The 23,923-nt window shown below is 62.2% G+C and overlaps 2 protein-coding genes across 4 annotated transcripts; one reads left to right on the top strand and one right to left on the bottom strand.

Annotated features, from left to right (window-relative positions):
- Positions 1 to 168: 168 nt before the first annotated feature.
- Positions 169 to 8,555, top strand: ELK1 (ETS transcription factor ELK1). Of its 3 annotated transcripts, none has more exons than XM_038381672.2 (6): positions 169 to 1,166; positions 3,212 to 3,420; positions 3,615 to 4,016; positions 4,234 to 4,659; positions 5,019 to 5,120; positions 5,328 to 8,555. In XM_038381672.2, exons 1-6 carry the CDS (start codon positions 1,121 to 1,123, stop codon positions 5,424 to 5,426), a joined length of 1,284 nt encoding a protein of 427 aa, XP_038237600.1. In that variant the 5' UTR covers positions 169 to 1,120; the 3' UTR covers positions 5,427 to 8,555. The 3 variants fall into 3 exon arrangements, with proteins under 3 accessions (XP_038237600.1, XP_043357020.1, XP_043357021.1); XM_043501085.1 differs by having other exon boundaries at positions 3,253 to 3,420; positions 5,328 to 8,554; XM_043501086.1 differs by having other exon boundaries at positions 3,858 to 4,016; positions 5,328 to 8,554.
- Positions 7,356 to 22,573, bottom strand: LOC119847040. The gene is given in 7 exon segments (XM_038381401.1): positions 7,356 to 7,612; positions 9,999 to 10,778; positions 10,942 to 11,235; positions 11,238 to 11,885; positions 11,888 to 12,093; positions 16,876 to 17,001; positions 22,518 to 22,573. Coding segments are annotated over 7 exon segments (2,367 nt in total).
- Positions 22,574 to 23,923: the final 1,350 nt, after the last annotated feature.

The raw sequence follows: 23,923 nt of genomic DNA, 5'->3' as shown, positions 1-23,923 counted from the left end.
CCTGGTGCAGCCCCCCCTCCCTGCTCCAACCACTCGCCCCCACTTCCCTCCCACAGCCGGGGAGAGAACCCAGGCGTCCTGGCCCAGCCTCTCTCCCACAGCCGGGGAGAGAACCCAGGCGTCCTGGCCCAGCCTCCCCGCTCTGTCTCCTCCCCCTTCCCTGGTGCATGTGACGGGCCCCGTCAGCAGCCGCCGCATCCCCCTTCTCGCTGGATCCGAGCCACGGCGCCCCCCCGCCCCCGGCTCGGACCTGTTGCCCGCTCCGCACCGGGAGCCCGGGGCCGGGGCCCCCCACCAGGCCGGCGCCGCGGGACTAGGGACTTTCCCGGCCGCCGCATACGGCGGAGCTCGGCCAGCTGGGGGGGGCCGCTCGGAGCGGAGCTGAGAACCCGCTGAGGACCAGTAACCGGCCAGGGATCGGCCGCTGGGGACCAGTAACCAGCCACTGGGACCAGTAACTGGCCAGGGATTGGCCGCTGGGACCAGGGATCGGCCACTGGGGACCAGTAACCAGCCAAGGATCGGCCACTGGGACCAGTAACCGGCCAGGGATCGGCCGCTGGGGACCAGTAACCAGCCACTGGGACCAGTAACTGGCCAGGGATTGGCCGCTGGGACCAGGGATCGGCCACTGGGGACCAGTAACCAGCCAAGGATCGGCCACTGGGACCAGTAACCGGCCAGGGATCGGCCGCTGGGGACCAGTAACCGGCCAAGGATCGGCTGCTGGGACCAGGGATCGGCCACTGGGGACCAGTAACCAGCCAAGGATCGGCCGCTGGGACCAGTAACCGGCCAGGGATCGGCCGCTGGGGACCAGTAACCGGCCAAGGATTGGCCACTGGGGGCCAGTAACCGGCCAGGGGTCGGCCGCTGGGGGCCAGTAACCGGCCAAGGATCGGCCGCTGAGACTAGGGATCGGCCACTGGGGACCAGTAACCGGCCAAAGATCGGCCGCTGGGGACCAGTAACCGGCCAAGGATCGGCCGCTGGGGACCAGTAACCGGCCAGAGAGCAGCCGCTGGGGACCAGTAACCAGCCAGGAACCAGTAACTGGCCAGGGACCAGCCACTGGGGACCAGTAACCGGCCAGAACGGTCCTGGGGGGCTCGGGGGTCCCATGGAGCCGGCTGCTCCGTCTCCGGGCCCCGCGGCCGCGCTGACAGGTGAGTGGGTGGCCCTGGGATGTAGCCACCTCGGGCGGAGAAAAACTGCACAGAACGTCCAATGGATCGGGGCTGGGCCTGCCTGCCAGGGGAGAGCGCCCCCTACCCAGCCCCCTGCCCCCCAGAGCCCCCTGCCCAACCCCTTGCCCCACGACACCCCACAGCGCCCCCTGCCCAGCCCCTGCCCCACAGCGCCCCCCAGAACCCCACAGCGCCTGGCCCCGCCTGCCAGGGGAGAGCACCCCCCACCCAGTCCCCTGCCCCACGAAACTCCACAGCGCCCCCTGCCCCACAGCACCCCCCAGAACCCCACAGCATCTGGCCCTGACTGCCAGGGGAGAGTGCCCCACACCCAGCCCCTTGCCCCCCAGAGCCTCCTGCCCCATGACACCCCACAGCGCCCCCTGCTCAACCCCTGCCCCTCTCCCTGCCCCCCCGGCACCCTCCCAGTACCCCCTGCCCAGTGCCTGCCCCGCTCTCCTCTCCACCCCAGAGCGCCCCACAGCGCCTGTCTCTGACTGCCAGGGGACAGCGCCCCCTGCCTAGCTTCCCGCCCCACTCCCTGCAATACAGCACCCCCTGGTGCTGCCCTTGGGCTCAGCACCAACTACGAGGAGATACCCCCCCTCTGCTGGTGCTCCTTGCTCCTGACCCGCAGCCCCCTGCCAGCGCAGCCCTGCCCCCGCACACGGCGTGTTCAAGGTTTGATCCAACTGCAGAAAATCTTATTTTAGGCCAAATGCTGAAATTTCCTTGCGGGGAGAAGAAGAAAGAGGAACCCGAGTGTAGAAATGTAGAGTCCTGCTCCCTTCAGCAGCCCCTCAGGGCAGGGACCCAGGGCCGGGCTGGCAGGGGGCTGTGGGTCGGGAGTGTGGGGCACTGGCAGGGCCGGACTGGCAGGGGGCTGCGGGTCAGGAGTGAGGGGCACTGGCAGGGCAGGGGGCTGCGGGTCGGGAGTGAGGGGGCACTGGCAGGGCCGGGCTGGCAGGAGGCTGCGGGTCAGGAGTGAGGGGCACTGGCAGGGCAGGGGGCTGCGGGTCGGGAGTGAGGGGCACTGGCAGGGCCGGGCTGGCAGGGGGCTGCGGGTCAGGAGTGAGGGGCACTGGCAGGGCAGGGGGCTGCGGGTCGGGAGTGAGGGGGCACTGGCAGGGCCGGGCTGGCAGGAGGCTGCGGGTCAGGAGTGAGGGGCACTGGCAGGGTAGGGGGCTGCGGGTCGGGAGTGAGGGGCACTGGCAGGGCCGGGCTGGCAAGGGGCTGTGGGTCGGGAGTGAGGGGCACTGGCAGGGACGGGCTAGCGGGGGGCTGTGGGTCGGGAGTGAGGGGCACTGGCAGGGCCGGGCTGGCAGGGGGCTGTGGGTCGGGAGTGAGGGGCACTGGCAGGGCCGGGCTAGTGGGGGGCTGTGGGTTGGGAGTGAGGGGCACTGGCAGGGCTGGGCTAGCGGGGGGCTGCGGGTCGGGAATGAGGGGCACTGGCAGGGCCGGGCTGGCAGGGGGCTGTGGGTCGGGAGTGAGGGACACTGGCAGGGCCGGGCTAGCGGGGGGCTGTGGGTCGGGAATGAGGGGCACTGGCAGGGCCGGGCTAGCGGGGGGCTGCGGGTCGGGAATGAGGGGCACTGGCAGGGCCGGGCTGGCAGGGGGCTGTGGGTCGGGAGTGAGGGGCACTGGCAGGGCCGGGCTAGCGGGAGGCTGTGGGTCGGGAGTGAGGGGCACTGGCAGGGCCGGGCTAGCGGGGGGCTGCGGGTCGGGAATGAGGGGCACTGGCAGGGCCGGGCTGGCAGGGGGCTGTGGGTCGGGAGTGAGGGACACTGGCAGGGCCGGGCTAGCGGGGGGCTGTGGGTCGGGAGTGAGGGGCACTGGCAGGGCTGGGCTAGCGGGGGGCTGTGGGTCGGGGGTGAGGGGCACTGGCAGGGCCGGGCGAGCGGGGGGCTGCGGGTTGGGAGTGTGGGGCACTGGCAGGGCCGGGCTGGCGGGCTGTGGGTCGGGAGTGTGGGGCACGGGCGGGGCGGGGGGCAGACCCCATCCCACGCTCTCCCCGTCCCCCGCAGTCATGGACCCCTCGGTGACGCTCTGGCAGTTCCTGCTGCAGCTGCTGGAGCAGCAGAGCAACGGGCACCTGATCGCCTGGACGTCGACCGACGGCGAGTTCAAGCTGGTGGACGCCGAGGAGGTGGCCCGGCTCTGGGGGCTGCGCAAGAACAAAACCAACATGAACTACGACAAGCTCAGCCGTGCCCTGCGCTACTACTACGACAAGGTGAGCCCCTCCCCTGCTGGGCCCCAGGCGTCCGGGCCCCACCCCCTCCCAGAGCCAGGGAGAGAACCCAGGAGTCCTGGCTCCCAGCGCCCCCTGCTCTAACCACTAGACCCCACTCCCCTCCCAGAGCCAGGAAGAGAACCCAGGAGTCCTGGCTCTCAGCCCCCGCCCTGCTCTATCCTCTCTGTTTCCAGAACATCATCCGGAAGGTCAACGGGCAGAAGTTTGTCTATAAATTCGTCTCGTACCCAGAGCCATCCGGCGTGGAGGGGGCCCGGGAGGAAGGGACACTCCGGCAGGTGGAGCCAGCCCTGGCCGACTCCCAGCTGGGGGATGGGAGCCCTGGGCCCCCCAAGTCCCTGCGTGGCGGGGGTGTCCCCCGGAGTAGTCGTAACGAGTACATGCGCTCGGGTCTGTACTCCACCTTCACTATCCAGTCGCTGCAGGCACCCCCCCCCGGGCGAGTGCCCCGCCAGGACCCCCCAGCTCTCTGCAGCGAGCCCTCAGGGCCCCACGACCTGCCCCCCGGGGAGATGGAGGAGATTCCCCAGCTGGAGATCAGCATCGAAGGAGCAGACGTGAGCGAACCCCTGCAGGTGAGATGGCCTTGTCACCCCACCCCAGAGGTAGCTGCATCTCAGCAGCGGGCAAGCCATCCCCATGTGATGTTACATACGGCTTTTCCCCAGCTGCCTTGCCCCAGAGTTGGCTGCATCTCACTGCTGGGTGAGCCTTCCCCACGTGGTGTTATATGTGGCTGTTCCCCAGCTGCCCCGCCCCAGCACTGTCTGCATTTCTCCATCTTGCCCCCAGGTCTTTGTGGCACCGGAGCCCCTGGATGCAGAGCACCCCCACCAAGAGGACACACCTCAGCGGGACCCCGGGCTGCGGCCGGTGGTGGTGAAAGTGGAAGCGCAGGGGGATGCTGAGGGGTCCCCGCTCCTGGTTCTGATCGACTCGGGGGTGAAGCAGGAAGCCCCGCCCACCGAGGAGGCTCCCAGGGGGACGGAGGTGGAGCCTCCAGCGGGGGCGGCGCCTCAGGAGGAGAAGGGGGAGGGGGTGCCTGGGGGGGCCCCCAGCGAGGGACATGGCCCGAAGGGGCGGAAGCCCAAGGACCTGGCGCTGCCCTCCCTGCCTGGGCAGGAGAAGATCAGCGCGGCCAGTGGCTCCCTGCTGGCGCCTGGCGGGGGAGCGGGCAGCGGGCTAACGCCCACCACCGTGATCTCCACGCACGCACTAGTGAGTGTGGCTATGGGACAGAGGGGGAAGGGCCTGGGGCATAGCGGGAGGGATCTGTGGGTGAGGGAGGGGCCGAGGAGGAAGGATCTGTGAGTGGGGGATGGGCCTGGGGCATAGGGGAGGGATCTGTGGGTGAGGGAGGGGACTAGGGGGAAGGATCTGTGGGTGGGGGACGGGTCTGGGATATAGGGGGAGGGATCTGTGGGTGGGAGCGGGGCTTGTGATGGGGGTGGGGCAGGGGTGGGGGATTGGAGGTGGGGAAGGGGTCCTTGGGGGGGCAGGGGTTGTAGGGAGGGAGCTGGGATTGGACGGGGGATGGGGTTTCTCTCACTCACTCACCGCCTCCCTCTCCTATGCAGACCCCAGTCCTGCTGACCCCCAGCTCCCTGCCACCCACCATCCACTTTTGGAGCACCCTGAGCCCCATCGCCCCGCACAGCCCCGCCAAGCTCTCCTTCCAGGTATGCAATGGGCTGCAGGTCGGGAGTGAGGGGCACTGGCAGGGCTGTGGCGGGGGAGCCCACGGCTGGGCAAATGGGGGGCTGCAGGTCGGGAGTGAGGGGCACTGGCAGGGCTGGGGCGGGGAGCCCATGGCTGGGCTAGTGGGTGGCTGCGGGTCGGGAGTGAGGGGTATGGTCAGTGAGTCACTCCCCCACCTCTCCCCACAGTTTCCCTCTAACTCTGGCGGGCAAGTCCACATCCCCTCGCTGAGCATGGATGGACTCTCCACTCCGGTCGTGTTGTCCCCGGGGCCCCAGAAGCCGTGAGTCCAGATGTCCGTCCATCCATCCATCCGTCTCTCTCTGCTTCTCGCGGAGCTGGCTGGGGGAGAGTGCCCATTCTGCACCAGGATTCTTGTCCCAGCCTTGCAGGACTATTTACCAGGGCGGCTGGATACATCTGTGTCCTGCTTCGGGCAGAGAGTCCTGCTTGGTGTCAGCAGTGGGATGCGCCTGCTGGCTCGTTTAAAATGGGAGCCGGAGCACGCCGCCATTCCGCCCCTAGGGGGTGCAATGTGGGACATTCCCCTTGATGCTTGCTCGGCCTTGAGCTGCACCCCCTGACACACACACAGTTCCTGGGGCCTTGCAGCTCTGACCCCATTTTTCTGGGGTCGTTGTGTTTATTCCCAGCCCTGGTGGCTCAGGGTGTATTTTCGACGTGGATGGATACGTCCCCTGGGGACTTGGAGTGTGATTTGGCTGCTAGTTGTGGGGCTGATTTTATTTATTACCCAGGGCCTCCTGGCCCTGGTTTGAAACCCTCTATGGGTAGCCTTTGTCAGCCCTCCCCATGCCATGGCCACCTCGGAGCTCCGCTTTGTGCGGGCTCTACGTCGGCCATCTTTGTTTTGAAAGGGTAGCAGTGTTGGCCATGTTTGCTGTGGCTGGATGGGGGGGTGTGTGTGTGCGTGTGTCGGCCATCTTTGTTTGCTGACACCACACACGGCATTCATCCCCGAGGTTCCGATGGAGGAAGAAGTCCTGCTCTCCGCTTCTTGTTCCTTGATTTACTTCCTAGAGGTCAAAGGTCACCTCCTTGAGTCTCCTAGAAGTGGCAGATGGAGGAAGTCCCGCCCTAGTTCCCTCCTGAAGGTCGAAGGTTACCTGTTCGTCACCATGGAAATGGCCGAGAGGGAAGTCCCACCCGCTGATTTCAGGGGCCGTTTCCCTCCTTGCAAAGCCTGTTTCCTTGATTTATTTCCTGACGATCAAAGGTCACCATGAAAATGGCCACAGAGGAGTCCCATCCCTCACACATTTCATAGGGAGGATTTCTTCATTTGCCTCCCATTTGTTGCCTGGGAAATGACAGCAGAGGAAGTCCTGCCTTTTCAGGACAGTCGTCCTCTTGTTTCCTCCTTTGACTTCCTGCTGGCCCTTGAGCACCTCTTGTGCAGCCATGGAAATGGCAAAGGAGGAAGTTCTGCCCTGTTTCCACTCTGCTACTTCCTGTTCAAAGGGTGCTGATTCTGGGGAAGAGCCAAAGGAGGACGTCCCGCCTTATTAACCTCTCATCTACTTCCTGTGAATCAAAGGCCACCTATTCTGTGGAGGTGGCAAAGGAGGAAGTCCCACCCTTTTCACTGCTATTGACTTCCTGTTAGTCCCACAAGGCCTGCACTGCATCATATGGGAAAGGGCGGCCTTGTCTTCTTGTTTTGATACCAACATTTTCTGGGGCTGTGAGCTTCTTGCTCGAGATATAGATCTATATTTTTGTGGGGCCATCCCAAGGGGCTGGAATTTCCGAATGTCATTTATTTAGCACCCCACAGAATTCCTGGCTCCTTTCTATTTTTCAGAGAGTATATTGAAATTATTGAGCTATGTGCATTGATCATATACAAACCTACGGGACTCGGTGGTAATTACCTGCCAAGGCCGTCTTTTTTAATATATAAAATGGTTCTATTTTTGAACGGGGAAGGGGGGGGCTTTTACAACAGAAGTGAGGGAATTGGAAGGGGGGAAGTGAACTCCCTGGATTTAGGGGAGGGATTCACAGAGCGATTGGAGGCAGTAACACAGTGATGAGCTCTGAATTTCCGTCTCCATGGTGTAGATCGGGGAATACTGTCGCTTCTGGCATTAATGGAGCAGGACTCCTGTGTCTGGAAAGGTGGCGTCAGCTGAATGGGGGTGGGAGGGGGGTGTAACTGGTTGGCAATTGTTGGCTGTGGCCTGGTTGTCTCGCTAATTGGCCAACAGACACCTTTGTGCTTGAAAGGCAGTGTCGTCCGCCTCTCTGGGGTGACCCACCTCCTTCCCCTCAGGGTGCTTTTGAACTGTCGTAATCATGCTGGTTTGCACTGGCAAGGCCCTTCGGCTCTGGCTGTCTCCACCCGGTGCATCAGGCACTTTGGATGACCTGTGAGACACTGGCGAGGCACCCAGGAGCGGCTTCATGGAGACCGAGCTGGGCCGAATCCATGCATGAGCCATGGCTGAGCCTAGAGCCAAGCACGGGGAGGCCAGGAGGCTGCCGGGAAATGAGCTCCGGTGAAGCCCCAGCTGAGACACACTAACAATGAGTCGCACACATGGTACTGTGAGGCCAACATGGATGAGCCATGAATAAAACACATGCAATACGTGAGTAAACTACGAGAAGCACACGCGTAAACCATGGGTCAATCACGTGTGAAATAGGGGAAAGTCATGAGTAAGCCATCTGTAAACCACATCTAAACCATGTGTAACCCATGAGTAAACCACAAGTAACCCATAAGCAGAACATGTGCTGCCGTGTGTCGGCCGTGAGTGGACCCCACGTGCTCTCTCTGCCGGCACGCCGGGTTTTCAGAGCTGTTCTCTGCTGTGGGGGAGAGATCCTGGCCCTATTTTTACCCCCCACGCCTCCCCCATTGGGATCGCCAGCTGCTGCACCCTGGCATGCCCTCCGTCCCGAAGGTGCAATGTGGGGGGGTTGAGCTGTTTAGCTTCCTGTGGGGCAAGGATGGAGCAGTTTGGGGGGCAGTGGCCGGGAGGGCCAGTGGGGACCTGGGCCTAGCTGGCAACTGATGTGGCTTGGAGATTTCCAGCCTGGGGAATTTATCTAACCATGTATTGCACACTATGGTAGGATCCCAGGCTCCAATCCAGAATGGGGAGTGGATCCCAGGATCCCACCATGGTGTGTGAGAGTGGATCCCGGGGTCCTACCATGCAGTGTGGGAGTGGATCCCATTATTCAACCGTGCTGTATGGGAGTGTATCCTGGGATCCCACCACGATGTGTGTAAGTGGATCCCAGGATCCTACCATGCAGGGTGGGAGTGGATCCCATGAGCCTGTCATGCAGCATTGCAGTGGATCCTGGGATCCCACCACACTCTGTGAGAGTAGATCCTGGGATCCCAGGTACCATGTGGGAGCTGATGCTGGGATCCTGTTGTGCCAAAGTGAAGCAGATCCCAGGATCCTGCCGTGCTGGGGTGGATCCAAAGGCAGCAGCCCCCCCCCTTTTCTTCCCCATCTGTGTCCATGTCTCTGCCTTGTTAACCCCGGCCCTCCCCCCCGTCTGTCCCCCCCAGGGTGGGATGGGGCACGCGCTCGGCGCGAGGACTCCCCCTGGTGACCCTGCCCTGTAAATAAATCTATTTTTAAACGATCTAATCGGCCACCGTTGTCTCTCAGCCGGGGGGAGGCAGGGCACCATGCACCAGGACCCTGGCGGAGGGGTGGGCAGGTTGGCAGTGCGGGGTGGGGACCGAGATGCTCAGGGCCCTGGGCAGGGACAGGGATAAACTGGGGGGGGCAGTGTGGCGGAAAATGGATGGAGGTTGCTGACTCCCCTCCCCCCCCCCCGCCGCTCTCCCTCTGCTCCCGGCCTCAAGCCCTTTGTCATGGTGGGGGCATGGCTGGGCTGGGTCGACCGCTGGTCCAGGGCCCCCAATGAGGGGGGGAGATCCAGCAGGGAGGGGTCGGAGGGGAGCCACGAGGACGCGTTACGGCCTGAGAGATGCCAGGCGCGCCAGCAGTTTGGTGTCATGGAGAGCGCCGGGGCGGGGCCAGGGGGTGGGCCAGGCCCCACAGGCCAGCACCGGCCAGGCGAACCCCAGCCTATGGCAGCCTGGGAAGTTGGCATCGGTGCTTGCGGGCGCGAGGAATTAGCCACCGGACCCAGCCCCGAGGGGTGCCAGGCACCGCCGCCCCTGCCCGTTGGGCTGGTTTTCCAGACACCTCAGTGGTGGGTACGGACTGGGGGGGGGAAGAACTGGGGGCTCTGGTTTTGGGCCGCCCCACGCAGCCAAAGCAACGTGCGCCCGGTCGGCCCCCTCGTCCGCCCGCAGGGGCTGGCTGGGCACCCTGCCCGTTGGCCTGGGCATCTGGCCCAGGGAACTAAGGGAGTGGGGCTGGGCTGGCGGGGGCTGCAGGTCGGGAGTGAGGGGCACCAGCAGAGCTTGTGGGGGGGAATCTCATTTCTCAACCCCCCACCCCGAGCCAGCCAGTCTGAATGGGAGCCGGTGCTCCCTAGAGGGGCAGGGCTGGCCCAATGGCTCTGAGCGGGCCATGGTGGGGGGTGCCATCTCCTCAATGACAGACAAAAACCCACATTTCTTCTTCCAACTCCACAGCTTTATTCTGCAGCCCCCCCTCTCCGGCGGCTCCAGCACCTCATGCCTCGGCCCTGGGAAGTTCCCTCCCCCACTGCGCCTGGCTGTGAGGCCTTGGGAAAGATGCACCTTTGTGCTAAGTCTGTGTGTGTGTGTGTGTGTGTGTGTGTGTGTACAGATCAGAGGGACGATTGAGGGAGGGGCAGCTCCCCCTTAACACCCCAACTATAGGCCTAGGGGGTGTGTGTGGAAGCAGGGTTTGGGTCAGTGATGTCCCCACCCCTTGCAAATTTTTCCATGTGTCTCCTGCCCAGGTTCAGGGCTGCCAAAGGCATGTCTTGGAGGTGTCGATGTGGGGGCCAGCGGGGGAGGGGAAGGGGGTCCCCCTCTGCCTCCCCCAGGCTGATGGGGGGGGGATAGATCTCGCTGAGCAGGAGGCTGGCTGGGGGCTGCCGGTAGGGCTTGAGGGCAGGCCGGTAGCCCAATTCCCTCAGCCACCGGCCAGCATAGCGGGCCAGCATCACCGCGCACAGGGCCGCCAGCAGGGAATCCGTAGTGGCTGCCAGGGCCGCGCCACCTGGCCCCTGCCCTGCCAGCCCCAGCCCTGCCGTGGTCACGTTCAGGCAGGCCCGCTGCGTGCCTGGGGGCGCTGGGGCAGAGGCGGTTGTGAGGGAGAAGTCCTCGGTCGCTCGGGAGGATGCTACGGTTGCCGCAGCGAAAACAGTTGCCAAGGAAGATGCAGCAGTTGTCAGAGAGGTTCCAGTTGCTAGGGAGGCGGCGGTTGCTGTGGAGAAGGATGCGGTTGCTAGGGAGGCTGGTGCTCTGGAGGATGCTGTTGCTATGGCAGTCGTCAGGGAGGACGCTGGGTCGCTGGGGGCGAGGCCGCGGTGGCCAGGGTGGGTGTTTCCGTGGCCACCAGGGTCATGCAGATCTCGTAGAGCGTGGCCGGCTGCAGGTGCGTCAGGTTGACCAGCTGGCTGCCCAGCGGCACCTGGGCCATGTAGCTGAGGTGGGGGCTGTGGATGTGCATGGAGGCCGAGGCTCAGCGTGGGCTGGAGGACTGGGGGGCCAGTGAGGACCCGGGGGTGGCCCTATGGAGACCAGTCCCCCCCAGCCCTCTCTACCACCACAAAATGGGACTGGACCTTCTTCATGACAAGGCTGGACCGTCCCTGCCCTCCATGTCCCCCTCTGGGCTCCCTGCCGCGCCCCCCTCCCTCCACCCCCCAGCACCGGGGTGGCCCCGGGGTCCACCAGCCGCAGCCGTGCCAGCCCCAGCCAGGCGGCAGGGCAGTGGCAGCGCAGCGGGTGCAGGTAGGCCAGGCGGGGGTTGCGGCTCAGGTCCAGCTTGGCCAGCTGGGGCAGGCCGGTGAAGGCCCCCTCGGCCACCCCGGTGAGCGACTCCAGGGCACTGAGGCTCAGCTCCTCCAGGCGCGGGGTGCCCCGGAAATCGCCCGCCCGCAGCTCCCCGATGGGGTTCTTGTTCAGGTCCAGGAACTTGAGCAGGGGCAGGCGCCGAGGGCGGACGCCGGCACCCGGGCCAGCCGGTTGCGGAAGAGCGAGAGGCTCTCCAGCTCCGCCAGCCCCTGGAAGGCCTCGGCCGGCAGGTCCCGCAGTCCCACGCCGGCCAGTACCAAGCTGTGCAGCCGCCCCAGGGGCCGGAAGCTGCCTTGCTCCAGCCGGGCGATGGGGGTCTCGCCGAGCATGAGGATCTCCGGGTGGGGCAGGGGCAGGATCCAGCGGGGGTCCACGGCCCGCAGCCAGTTGGCATTGAGGTGCAGCCGCAGCGGCCGGCCCAGGCCGGGGAAGGCTGAGGGGGCGATGGAGACCAGGTGGTTGTGATTCAGGTAAAGCTCCTCCAAGGCCGCCAGCCCCCGCAGGCAGCCCTCGGGCAGCTCCCCGAGCTGGTTCTCCTCCAGGTAGAGGGTGAGGAGCCGGGGCAGGCTGGCCAGGCCGCCGGGGGGCAGGCTGGCCAGGCAGCTCTGGGACAGGTCCAGCTCGGTGAGGTTCGGCAGGCGCCGGAGCGTGCCGGAGAGCCGGGTGATCTCGTTGCTCTGCAGCAGCAGGAGCTGGGTGTCCGGGGCAAGGCTGGGCGGCACCCGGGTCAGCAGCAGGCCGTTGCAGTCCACCGTGCGGGCCTGGCGGTAGACGGACCGCGGCGTGAACCGGGGCGGGTGTCGCACACGCACTGCGGCGGGCAGGTGGCTGGCCTAGAGCAGCAGGGCCAGCAGGGCCCCGAGGAGCATCTGCGTCCTGGGCTGGCTGGCGGCCCCCCGGAGGAAGGGGTGCGGGGGGCAGGGGGGTGCAGCTGGGAGACAGCGCCGGAGGGTGCGGCCGGCGGAGGAGACGCTACGGGAACCGGTGCCCCGGGGCATCTGGGAGAGAGGGAGGGAGACACATTGATGGACACTGGCACGGAGAGCGCCCCCAGCCCCACCGCATCCCCCAGTGCCCAGCCCTGACTGCTAGGGGAGAGCGCCCCTCTGCCCCACCCCCTGCCTCCCAGCGCCCCCAATGCCCAGCCCTGACTGCTAGGGGAGAGCGCCCCTCTGCCCCACCCCCTGCCTCCCAGCGCCCCCAATGCCCAGCCCTGGCTGCCAGGGGAGAGAGCCCCCTGCCCTGCCCTCTGTCCCCCGGTGCCCCCAATGCCCAGCTCTGGCTGCCAGGGGAGAGAGTCACCTGCCCAGCCCCCTGCCCCCCAGTGCCCCAATGCCCAGCCCTGGCTGCCAGGGGAGAGAGCCACGTGCCCAGCCCCCTGACCCCCAGTGCCCCCAATGCCCAGCCCTGGCTGCCAGGGGAGAGAGCCACGTGCCCAGCCCCCTGACCCCCAGTGCCCCCAATGCCCAACCCTGGCTGCCAGGGGAGAGAGCCACCTGCACAGCCCCCTGCCCAACGGCACCCCCCAGCACCTGGCCCTGCCTGCTGGGGAGAGCCCCATGCCAAGACCCCCACCCTGCTCCCTGCCCCATAGTGCCCCCTAGTGCCCAGCCCTGGCTGCCAGGGGAGAGCCCTGTGCCAAGCCCCCTGCCCCAAGGTGCCCCCCCAGCGCCCGGCCCTTCCTGCTGTTGTCAGGAGATGGCTGTGTTTCTGCCCCCACCCAGGGCCCTGCGCCCCCAATGTGTCCTTTCCAGGCGGCTCGTGGAGATTTGCTGGCATAGGGGGCAGGTAGCAACAGGGAATGCTGGGTAATTGCTGACCTATTTAAATCATGGCAAAGCATCAGTTCCCCCCCCCCCACCACAGAGCACCCCCCAACTCCTGGCCCCTCCCTCCAGTGCCACATAGGGGAGGGGTTGTGGGGGGCCTCAATCCCAACCCGTTGCTCATAGGGTGAGGGGCACTGGCAGGGCTGGGGGGTCAGGGCTGGGCTAGCAGGAGCTGCGGGTCAGGAGTGAGGGGTACCGGCAGGGCTGGGGGGCAGGGCTGGGCTAGCAGGGACTGTGGGTCAGGAGTGAGGGGCACCAGCAGGGCAAGGGGCACAAGGCCTAGATATTGGCTGGGTGCCAGGCGTGGGGGGGCCGATTTGCTTCCAGCCTGGAGCAGCAGCAAGAGAAGCCAAACATCATGAAGGGGCGTCTAAAAATAGACCCATCAGAGAAGGGGGGGAATTTGGGATGGAGGCACATCAGCCCTGGGCTCCCCCAGCCCTGCCGGTGCCTCTCACTCCCGACCCGCAGCCCGCCCCAGCCCTGCCCTGGGCTCCCCCCAGCTCTGCCCTATGGCCACGTTCCTAGGCTCTGGGGCTGCTGGGGGAGGCCAGGAGCAGGAAACAGCTTAAAAAACAAAAACAAAGGATCAAAGGGAAAGTGCGGAGATGGGGGGGCTGGGTGGTCAGGACTGGGAGCCCGGACTCCTGGGTTCTCTCCCTGGCTCTGGGAGGGGAGTGGAGGCTGGTGGGTCAGAGGAGGCTAGGCTGGGAGCCAGGACTCCTGGGTTCTCTCCCCAGCTGGCGGCGGGGTGTGTGTGTGTGTGTGTGTAAATCTCACGCCCACATTTGCTTGGTTTCCTGTTCCAGGGTCTGACAATTGGGTGCAGGAGGCTCATGAATATTGATGAGGCTCTTGAATAATTGAGTCAGTTCCCAGAAGCCCCAGCTCTGTGCTGACCCCATTCCTGATGCTGCATCCACACACCCTGGGCGGGGGAGGCTGAGCAATGAGGGCATGTGCTTGGGGGTCCCCCTGCTGGATACCCCGTGTGTGGGCTCCCATTGGGCTCCAGGGCAGGGACTGGTTGGCTCAGGTGGTGACGAATGGGGCACCGGGCCTGTCCCCTCTAGGGGGCACCGGGTCTGATTTGCTCACAGATATGTTTATAGCTAGATGGTTGGGTATGTGAATGGATAGAGAATGGGTGTGTAGGGATAGATGGATGGATGGTAGATGGGGTGTAGGGGGACGATGGGGCATAGATGGGGTGTATGTGGATGGATGGATGGGTAGATGGACTGTAGGGGAATGATGGGGCATAGATGGGGTGTACGTGGGTGGATGGATGGGTAGTTGGGGTGTAGGGGGACGATGGGGCATAGATGGGGTGTACGTGGATGGATGAATGGGTGGATGGGGTGTAGGGGGACGATGGGGCATAGATGGGGTGTACGTGGATGGATGGATGGGTAGATGGGCTGTAGGGGGACGATGGGGCATAGATGGGGTGTATGTGGATGGATGGGTGGGTGGATGGGGTGTAGGGGGACGATGGGGCATAGATGGGGTGTATGTGGATGGATGGGTGGGTAGATAGCTAGAGGAGGTGTATGGTACTCCTGGGGGAATTCTGCGCCAAAGAATTAAAAATTCTGCACACACACACACAAAATTCTACGCACAATATTTTAAGATTCTGCAAATTTTATCTGTCAAATGAATGTGGCGGCTCCAGCCTGGCATTGGGGAGCACAGGCCACTGGCGGCACAGAGGTGGGAGACCACTGTGCACCTGCCCCCACCCCCCACCCCGGGACACGGACTCAGCAGTGAGGTTGCACCCAACCCTGACACAGCGCAAGGACTGGGCTTGCCCCAGAAACACCCCAGGGGCTCCCCCTCCATGCCAGGTACCCCAGATGTGGGCAGGCTGGCTCCGGAAGGCAGGATCCAAGTGTGGAGGGGCTCAGTGTGGGGGGAATCCAGGTGTAGGGTGAGGAGGTTCTGTGTGGGTGCAGGTGGCTACATCTGGGGGATCCAGGTGTGGGGCAGATCTGGATGCACAGGGGCTTGTTGGGGGGACCTGGGTGCGACAGTAATGGGACTCTGCAGGGGGGTCCGGTGAAGGTAGTTGGGGCTCAGTGGGGTGGGGTCTGGGTGTGAGAGAGCTTGGCAGGGGGGGGTCTCGGTGTGGGAGGCTCATTGAGGGATCCAGATGCTGGAGGAGTGGGGGTCAGTGGGGTGGGGATTTAGGTGCAGCTGGTTGGGGCTTGGTGGGGGGGGGAACTGGGTGCAGGTGGCTCGTCGGAGTGGTCCAGGTGCAGTGGGGCTTATTGGGGGGGGTTTGAGTGCAGGGGGTGAGGCTTGGCGGGAGAGTCTGGGTAATGAGGGGGTCTGGATGAATGGGGGTTGGGCAGATGAGGGAGCAGCTCCCTGTACAGGGATCCCTCCCCCAGCAGCTGAAGAGCGCTGGGTGCAGGAAGCAGGGGCAGAGGGGGGCGGTTGGGGTTTGCAGAGCTTCCTACAGCCAGGGGAGAAATCTGAGGTGGGTCTGACCCAGACTAGGATGCCGTGCAGAGAAAGTCCCATCCTCACCAGCCCAGCTGGGATGAGCAGCTGAGCCAGGCACAGGATAGGAGCCGAGTCTTCCCCAGTCCCACCTCCTGCCTCACAGTGATTTACCTCTCCGCCGGCTGCCCTGGGCCCCTGAACCATACTGCTGGGGAGGGTCGCGTGACCGCTCTTGTGGCTTCCCTTTGCTTCCCCGTCAGAAAGTCCTTTTTCTGTGGAGAAGCAAAGAAATATGTGGGAGACATACATTCTGCGCATGTGCAGTGGCACAGCATTCCCCCAGGAATAGTGTGGGGATGGATAGATAGATAGAGGGGATGGATGGATGGATGGATAGATACATGGGCTAGATGATGGGTGGATGGATGGGTAGATACATGAGGTAGATGGGGATGGATGGATGGATGGATGGATGGATGGATGGATACATGGGATAGATGGGCTGGCTGGCTGGCTGGGTAGATTCAGGTGTTATATTTGGGGACGGATGGGTAGGTGGGGTTAGTGGGACAGGTAGATAGATTATAAAGGGGGTTATTGGGATGGATGGGTAGATACATGGGGTAGATGGGATGGATGGATGGGTAGATGTGGGGGTTGTATTTGGGGGCGGATGGATAGGTGGGGTTAGCGGGATAGGTAGATAGATATAGAGGGGGTTATTGGGATGGATGGATGGATGGATGGATACATGGGGTAGATGGGGGGTGGATGGATGGATGGGTAGATACATGGGGTAGATGGGATGGATGGATGGATAGATGTAGGGGTTGTATCTGTGGGCGGATGGATAGGTGGGGTTAGCGGGATAGGTAGATAGATATAGAGGGGGTTATTGGGATGGATGGATGGGTAGATACATGGGTAGATGGGATGGATGGATGGATGGAGGATGGGTAGATACATGGGGTAGATGGGGGTAGATGGATGGATGGGTAGATACATGGGTAGATGGGATGGATGGATGGATAGATGTAGGGGTTGTATCTGTGGGCGGATGGATAGGTGGGGTTAGCGGGATAGGTAGATAGATATAGAGGGGGTTATTGGGATGGATGGATGGGTAGATACATGGGTAGATGGGATGGATGGATGGATGGAGGATGGGTAGATACATGGGGTAGATGGGGGTAGATGGATGGATGGGTAGATACATGGGGTAGATGGGATGGATGGATGGATGGGTAGATACATGGGGTAGATGGGATGGATGGATGGATGGAGGATGGGTAGATACATGGGGTAGATGGGATGGATGGATGGATAGATGTAGGGGTTGTATCTGTGGCTGGATGGATAGGTGGGGTTAGTGGGATAGGTAGACAGATGCTGTCCCTGCCATTTTACACGCTGCTTTCCAGGCTTTCCCCTGGCTCTGGTTGACTCCAAAGGCTCCCCGGTCGGGAACAGAAAACAATCCCGGCTTGTGGGGTTCACAGTGCGGCACTGCCGTGTGGGGAGCTGGAGGCAAAACGGCTCTCGGGGCCCAGCTCCTTATTCTGCTCAAGCTGGAAAGAAAAAGTCCCCATGTGTGAGCGAGGGGCGGCGTCCAGGAGCCGCTTCCTGGGGAGCAAAGACAAGCTGGGGGCAAAATACCCCGGGGACCCTGTGTACACTCTGGGGGGGGACAAATCTCAGGGAAAATAAAAGAAATCCCCAGGCACAATGAGATCAAGTGCCAATTAGCGCCCATCTGGCGACACCGCCGCCTCCGGGGGGCTGTCCGTGGCCCAGAGCTGCCGGGCCCTGGTTTGTCGGGGTGCTTTGAGATCCCAGGCAAGCAGCAAAAGATGCCTGGAGGGGTGAGACCCTCGTGAAACGCCAGCGGGGGAGGTGACGCCAATGGGGGAGGGGGAGAAATTGGTAGGGAAAAGAGTGGAAGAAAGTCAGTGAAAACCATGGAGGTTTGGGGTGGGATTTTTTGGCGGGGTGTGTGTGTGTGTGTGGAGATAGCAGGGCTGAAAAACAGCAGCAGAAAATAAAGGGGTTTTTTTTGGGGACGGGTGGGCAAAGCCAGGGAGTTGCAGGGTGACCCTGGGCAGAACCAACCAGCGATGGACAGACAGACCGGACCGGCCTCACTACACCTCCCCAGTGGAGCAAGTCATCTATCAACCCAGGAGTCCTGGCTCCCAGCTCCCCCTGCTCTGACCCACCAGACCCCGCTCCCCTCCCCGAGTCAGGGAGAGAACCCAGGAGTCCTGGCTCCCAGCCCCCTCTGCTCTGACCCACTGACTCAAACTTCCTCTTTGGGGTTTGTCCTATCATTCAAAGCAGCTGTGACCAGAAGGTCAGTTTGGTCTGAGACCCCTGATCCCAGCCCCCCCCCCAGCCCCTGCACATACCTCCAACCCCTGACACCCCCCACTGCACTATATTCAGGGATGGAGAGTGTGGGGGAGGGGAGGGAGGCTCAGGTGTGAGTGATGGAAACTTTCAAACCCAAGCTGGGGGCTCGCCCTGCCCCCCACATCCCGTCCTTCCCAAGGGCCATCCGAGCTCTGTAGCTGAGCACTAATTGGATAGAGACACGGAGGTGTGGGCTGGGGGGAGAATGGACAGACAGACAGAGGGAGGGAGGGAGGGATGGACAGGCGACCGGTGGGATGGATGGTGGACAGACAGACAGCACAGTGGTTGGATGGACTGATGGATGGATGCAGATGGACTGACGAACAGATGGATGGACGGATCGCATGGTGGTGGACGGATGGATGGAGAGACGGATGGACGGACACCATGGTGGGTGGGTGGATGGAGGGACAGAGGGATGGACAAATGGGTGATGAATGGTGTGGTGGGTGGATAGATGTACAGATGGACTGATGGGTGGATGGACGTGTGGTGGGTGGATGGACAGACAGACAGGTGGATGGACGGATGGATGCAGGGACAGGTGGGTGGATGGGGGGACAGGTGGATGGAGGGATAGATGGATGGATGGACGGGTGATGGACAGGCGGGTGGACAGACAGGTGGATGGACGGACAGATGGGTGCACGGACAGGCAGATGGACGGATGGGTGGACAGCCAGGTGGATGGATGGACGGATGGGTGACGGACAGGTGGACACACAGGCGGGTGGATGGACAGACAGGTGATGGACAGGCGATGGGTGGATGGATGCACAGACAGACAGGTGATGGAGGGACAGACAGGTGGAGGGACAGATAGATGGGTGCACGGACAGGTGGATGGACGTTGGGTGGATAGACAGGTGGATGGACGGACGGATGGGTGGTGGACAGATAGGTGATGGACAGGTGGATGGATGGACAGATGGGTGCACGGACAGGTGGATGGACGTTGGGTGGACAGCCGGATGGGTGGATGGATGGACGGATGGGTGATGGACAGGGGGGTGGACAGACAGGTGGATGGACGGACAGATGGGTGCACGGCCAGGCGGATGGACGGATGGGTGGTCAGCCAAGTGGATGGATGGACGGATGGGTGATGGACAGACAGGTGATGGACAGGTGGATGGATGGACAGATGGGTGCACAGGCAGGGGCCGCCAGGGGGCTCAGGAGGTACCCCGCGAGGTGGCTCCAGGCCCCCCCCACTCACCTGGCACTCGGGCTTCCCCAGCTCCCAGACGCCTCTCAGAGTCCCGGCACCAGCTGCTGGAGGGGTGGGGAGGAAACAGCCTGGCCAGCCCCGCTGGGTGACGGAGGGCGGCTTCGGCCAATGGGGGACGAGGGGCCACCCACAAGGAGACCACATCGAAATGGGGAGGGGGGATGACGTCACGAGGGAGCGGCTCAGCCCTTGGTGGGTGACAAAATTGGGGGCGGGGAGCCCGGACTCCTGGGTTCTCTCCCCGGCTCTGGGAGGGGAGCAGGCTCTAGTGGTTAGAACAGGTAGGGGCTGGGAGCCCAGACGCCTGGGTTCATTCTGTCCCATCCCCCCTTAGCGAGGAGGCTGTAGGATTCACAGGGGTGATGCTCAAATAAATTTGTTAGTCGCTAAGGTGCCACAAGTCCTCTTTTTCTTTTTTGCGAATATAGACTAACACGGCTGCGACTCTGAAACAGGGGTGATGCTGCCAGATGACTTCCAGGGATTCACTCCTCCCCCCCGCCCGTTCTGGGAACCTGCCCCCAGGGATCATCAGGGAGTGGCTGGAAACCTCACAGCTCAGGTCTCAGAGTAGCAGCCGTATTAGTCTGTATCCGCAAAAAGAACAGGAGGACTTGTGGCTCCTTAGAGACTAACACATTTATTTGAGCATAAGCTTTCGTGAGCTACAGCTCACTTCATCAGATGCATTCGGTGGAAAATACAGAGGGGAGATTGATATACACAGAGCACATGAAACAATGGGTGTCACCGTACACACTGTAAGGAGAGCGATCACTTGAGATGAGCTATTACCAGCGGGGGGGGGGAGGAGGAAAACCTTTTGTGGTGATAATCAAGGTGGGCCATTTCCAGCAGTTGACAAGAACATCTGAGGAACAGTGGGGGGTGGGGGGAGGGAAATAACATGGGGAAATAGTTTTATTTTGTGTAGTGACCCATCCACTCCCAGTCAGCTCAGGGGATCCAGTGAGGGACGGGGTGGGAGGTGTTGGTGTCTCCAGGAGAGCAGCTGCAGGGAGTTAACTCTGCCGGTGGCCTCCACTCCCGATCCACAGCTCCCTGCCAGCCCAGCCCTGGTCCACCCCCCCAGCCCTGTCAGTGCCCCTCACTCCTGACCCACAGCCCCCTGCTACGCCAGCCCTGGGCTCCCCCCAGTCCTGCCGGTGCCCCTCACTCTCGATCTGCAGCCCCCTACTAGCCCAGCCCTGGGCTCCTCCCAGCTCTGCCAGTGCCCCTCACTCCCAACCCGCAGCCCCTTGCTAGGCTGGCCCTGCCCCCCGCCCCCCCCCCCCCGTGCCCCTTGCTTCTTCCCAGCCGAGCTTCCCCTCCGTTTTTAGGAGCCCATCTGTGGCCAAGGGTTTATGGCCCGTGTGTATTTCGTGGTCAGGGGCGCCCTCGCATGGCCACGTGTGGGACTGTCCCGATGCGGCTGCAAACAGGCCAGGCTTGGGCTAGGGGTCTGCTGGGGCCTGGCCCCCCACAGGGGAAAGTCCAAGAGGGGTGGGGTGGGGCTAGGTGAGGAGCCCCCCCTCCTTGCTAAATAGTGAGTGGGACAGAGCCTGTGCCCGTGGGAAGGGGCAGTTCAGTGAGGAAAGCAGGATCGGGCCCGGACAAGCAGACAGGCGACAGATACAGATTGACCGTTATAAAGCGTACAGGTACTTTAAGGGTTAAGTGTGAAATCCCAACGCCAAACACCACTAGTTCCCTGGGGCTGTCAAAAAGTGCCAGTCAGGTTTGCAACTTCAACCGAAGGACCCAAGGGGACTGTAAGGGACTGCGGAAGACTTTATTACGGCCTAGCTAGGGAATTTCCGCTTTCTCGCGCTGATGGGTTATTGTAGGACATAGAAACCCATCTAAAACCAGCCATTGGCGGGTTACAACTGATTTGCATGGCCCTTTGCCAGGTAGCAAAAAACCCCTTTTGGGAAGTACCTAATTCTATATTCATGAGCTGGTTTTGTGTCGTGCTTATTAATGCTGACCGTCTGCCCCTCCGTCGGTCCCAGTCAGAGCTCCGGTGTGCTGGGTTCCCCGCCTCCGTGACTGCAACGCTTGGAGTCCCCGTTGCGGATGGCTCACTAACCTTCAGTAAAGCCAATAACTCACAGCTGTGTGTAAGCCTCGTTTTTTCAGAGTACTCCTGCCAGGCTTGTGGTGCTTCGAATACCTTGGCCCAGAACAGTGATTTTTAGGGGTATTATTTCAAACCAAACCAAAACCAATTCATTTTAAACCTACAAAACAGAGTTTTACAAGCCAGGAGTGTTGGTTTAGGTCCTTCAAACGGGGTGGGCAAACTTTTTGGCCTGAGGAAGGCGAGAACTGCCCACAAATGGCAGCACAAAGGTGCCGCAGATAAAAGACAGACCTGGTCAGCAAACAAACTACCTGAAACCAAAAGGCTCAAAGTATGACCCTCCAGAGGAAGGTGGAAAAAAGAGACAAACCTAAGACAAGTTAACTGTAAGTAAAAAAATCAATACTTTTTGTGAGTGTGCAGGGCTGAAATCTGAAGACAGGTACAAAAGAGGTCTGCTGACAGGCCTGACACCCCTACTTCTTAATTCACCCAAACCCCAAGGATATAATTAAATTAAAAACCCTGTGCAAAGATTTCAAGAGGACATTGAGCACACGGGCCTCAAAAACAAATGGTCTAAAGAAAAGACAGGGAATAACAAGTTACTTTTAATAGATTTGATGTTAATATTAAACATTTCAGGATACATTTCATATTCATAAGCACCCCTGTAACCATGGATGGTATGTATGATTTCTGGAAAACATCTTTAAGATCATAGGGTAATGATCCTTCTCAGCTATTACCTGTGAATAAACTTAAAGCCTAGCACAGCAGAAAAAAACATTACAAACTTGGTCTGCTGTATAAGAAGGGAAACTGAGGCATGCCACTGCATGAATTTAATAACTGAACAGTGGGATAATCCACCCTTAAAAGGTAGAAGCCATTGCAACCTGGCCAGCCCATAGACTGAACACACAGGAAAGTAGGGGGTTAATTCCTCTGTTTTGCCTGCAATCAGCAAGGGTATTTGTAAAAGGAAGGGATATTTTAAGCAATAATCTGCCACCCCCAACGGGGTAGAACCATGTTCTTTTGATCTTTCAGAAAATCAGGAAAAGCTCGCGTGCAGGTTCAACTGCCACTGGGACTCCCCGAGCTACACTAAGGACCGGTAACTATATGACACAGCTGCAGGACCTTTGGGGAGGGGCTGTCCGGGGGTGTGTGTGTGGAGGGGGTGGGAATGTGGAGGTGTGTGGAGGGGGTGGGGGTGAATATGCTTATAGCATGTGCTGATTTCAATGCTTAAATTCTACTCTCAAGAAACGCGGCATGTTGCCTTCTCCCCTTTAAAAAGATTCTGTGTGCTGCTTATAAGCTTAACAACCGTGGCGCCTACGTTCCACCAATCACATCCCCCCGGTGCCTTTGTTCCACCAATCACGTCCCCCTGGCGCCTACGTTCCACCAATCATGTCCCCCCGGCCGCCTCGGTGGCTGACCCCGCCTCGCTCCATTGCCGTGACTCTCCCGGGGCAGGGGGGCCCCAATCCCACGGGGACCAGTCGCCGTGCAGGGCAACCTGGGCCGGGCCGGGACGCGAGGAGAACCCGCCACCGGCCTGGGTTGGTCATTCTCATTGGTCAGTCCCTTGCCCCCGTTCAAAAAGTGCCTCTTCTTCCGACCCCACGCGCCCGGGGGCTGCCTGGTGCTGTCCGTTGGTGGTTCCAGGCGATGGCCATGCTGCCTGGGATGGTGCCCAAGTCAGGGAAGTGGTTGGCCATACAGGGGACTGGTGGAGCCGGACTGAGCTCCTGTCTCTGGGGTTGGCCCCTCGCCCACTTCTTTGTTTGCTCAGGGTCTGGCTCTGCTCGGCTGCTGACTCAAGGGATTTGGTTTCCTGGGAAGCCGGGTCCTTCCTCATTCCCCGCTCACAGGCCGCCCTGTCCCCGCCGTGCACCGGGCCGGCAGGTTTCGCGGCCGAGGTCCAGGATGCAGCTGTGTGACCCCCTCCCTGCCCTGATTCCTGTTCCTTCTCGCCTGCCCCGCCGACTGGCTTATCCAAAACGACTTCCCCATCTGCCCCCTTCCCCGGGGGGGCCCCGTCCCGCATTGGCCCAAGGGCCCCCCGAGACCAGGGTGTGGCATGGCTGGCCGGGCTCAGTCCCCAGGGTTCCAGGGAGGCAGGGATGAATGGACTGCGGGGGAGGGTGTTGGAGGGGCACAGGGACCCCTCTGGGAGCCCCCTAAAGGAGGGAGCTTCACCGGAGTCAAAACCCACCCCCCAGGCCTGCCAGTGCCCCTCACTCCTGACCCGCAGCCCCCTGCTCACCCAGCACTGGGCCCCCCCAGCTCTGCTGGTACCCCTCACTTCTGACCCGCAGCCCCTGCTAGCCCAGCCCTGGGCTCCCCCCAAGCCGGCCGCCCCGTGTGGGGCAGCTGGGGCCGCTTCCCACATCGCCAAGCAGGGGTGATTTTTGCACGTAGCGCTCAGCACCGCCCAGCCTGGGGACGGGCCCTTGCTGGTGCTGGGGGAGCCGTGGGGCTAGTCTGCCTGGCCAGGCTCCCTGTTGCTCCGCAGCCCTGGGGCCTCCGCTCTGAGCCACGGGCACTGAGCCAGGCACTGGGCGAGGCCAGAGGTCGGGACTTTGTGACCATGTGCCTGGGGGCCTCGTCCCCTGCCCGCTCTCGCCTGGGCCCCCCGGGGTTTTTTCTACTCCATGAGCCGGTTGTTTGGTTCTCCCCCAGGGCCAGTCCTAGCAGCTGGGAGGGTGGGGGCCAGGGTGAGCTGATAACAGGGGCGGTGGTGTTTTGCTCCTTTGGCGGGATGACAGACTGGAGGGGGGAAGCCCAAGAGCCTGGCAGTT

The sequence above is a fragment of the Dermochelys coriacea genome, chromosome 23 (assembly GCF_009764565.3).
Source record: "Dermochelys coriacea isolate rDerCor1 chromosome 23, rDerCor1.pri.v4, whole genome shotgun sequence".
NCBI classification, from domain to species: Eukaryota; Metazoa; Chordata; order Testudines; family Dermochelyidae; genus Dermochelys; species Dermochelys coriacea.
Note: the sequence above shows the minus strand (reverse complement) of the source record. Positions and strands in the feature narration are given on the sequence as shown.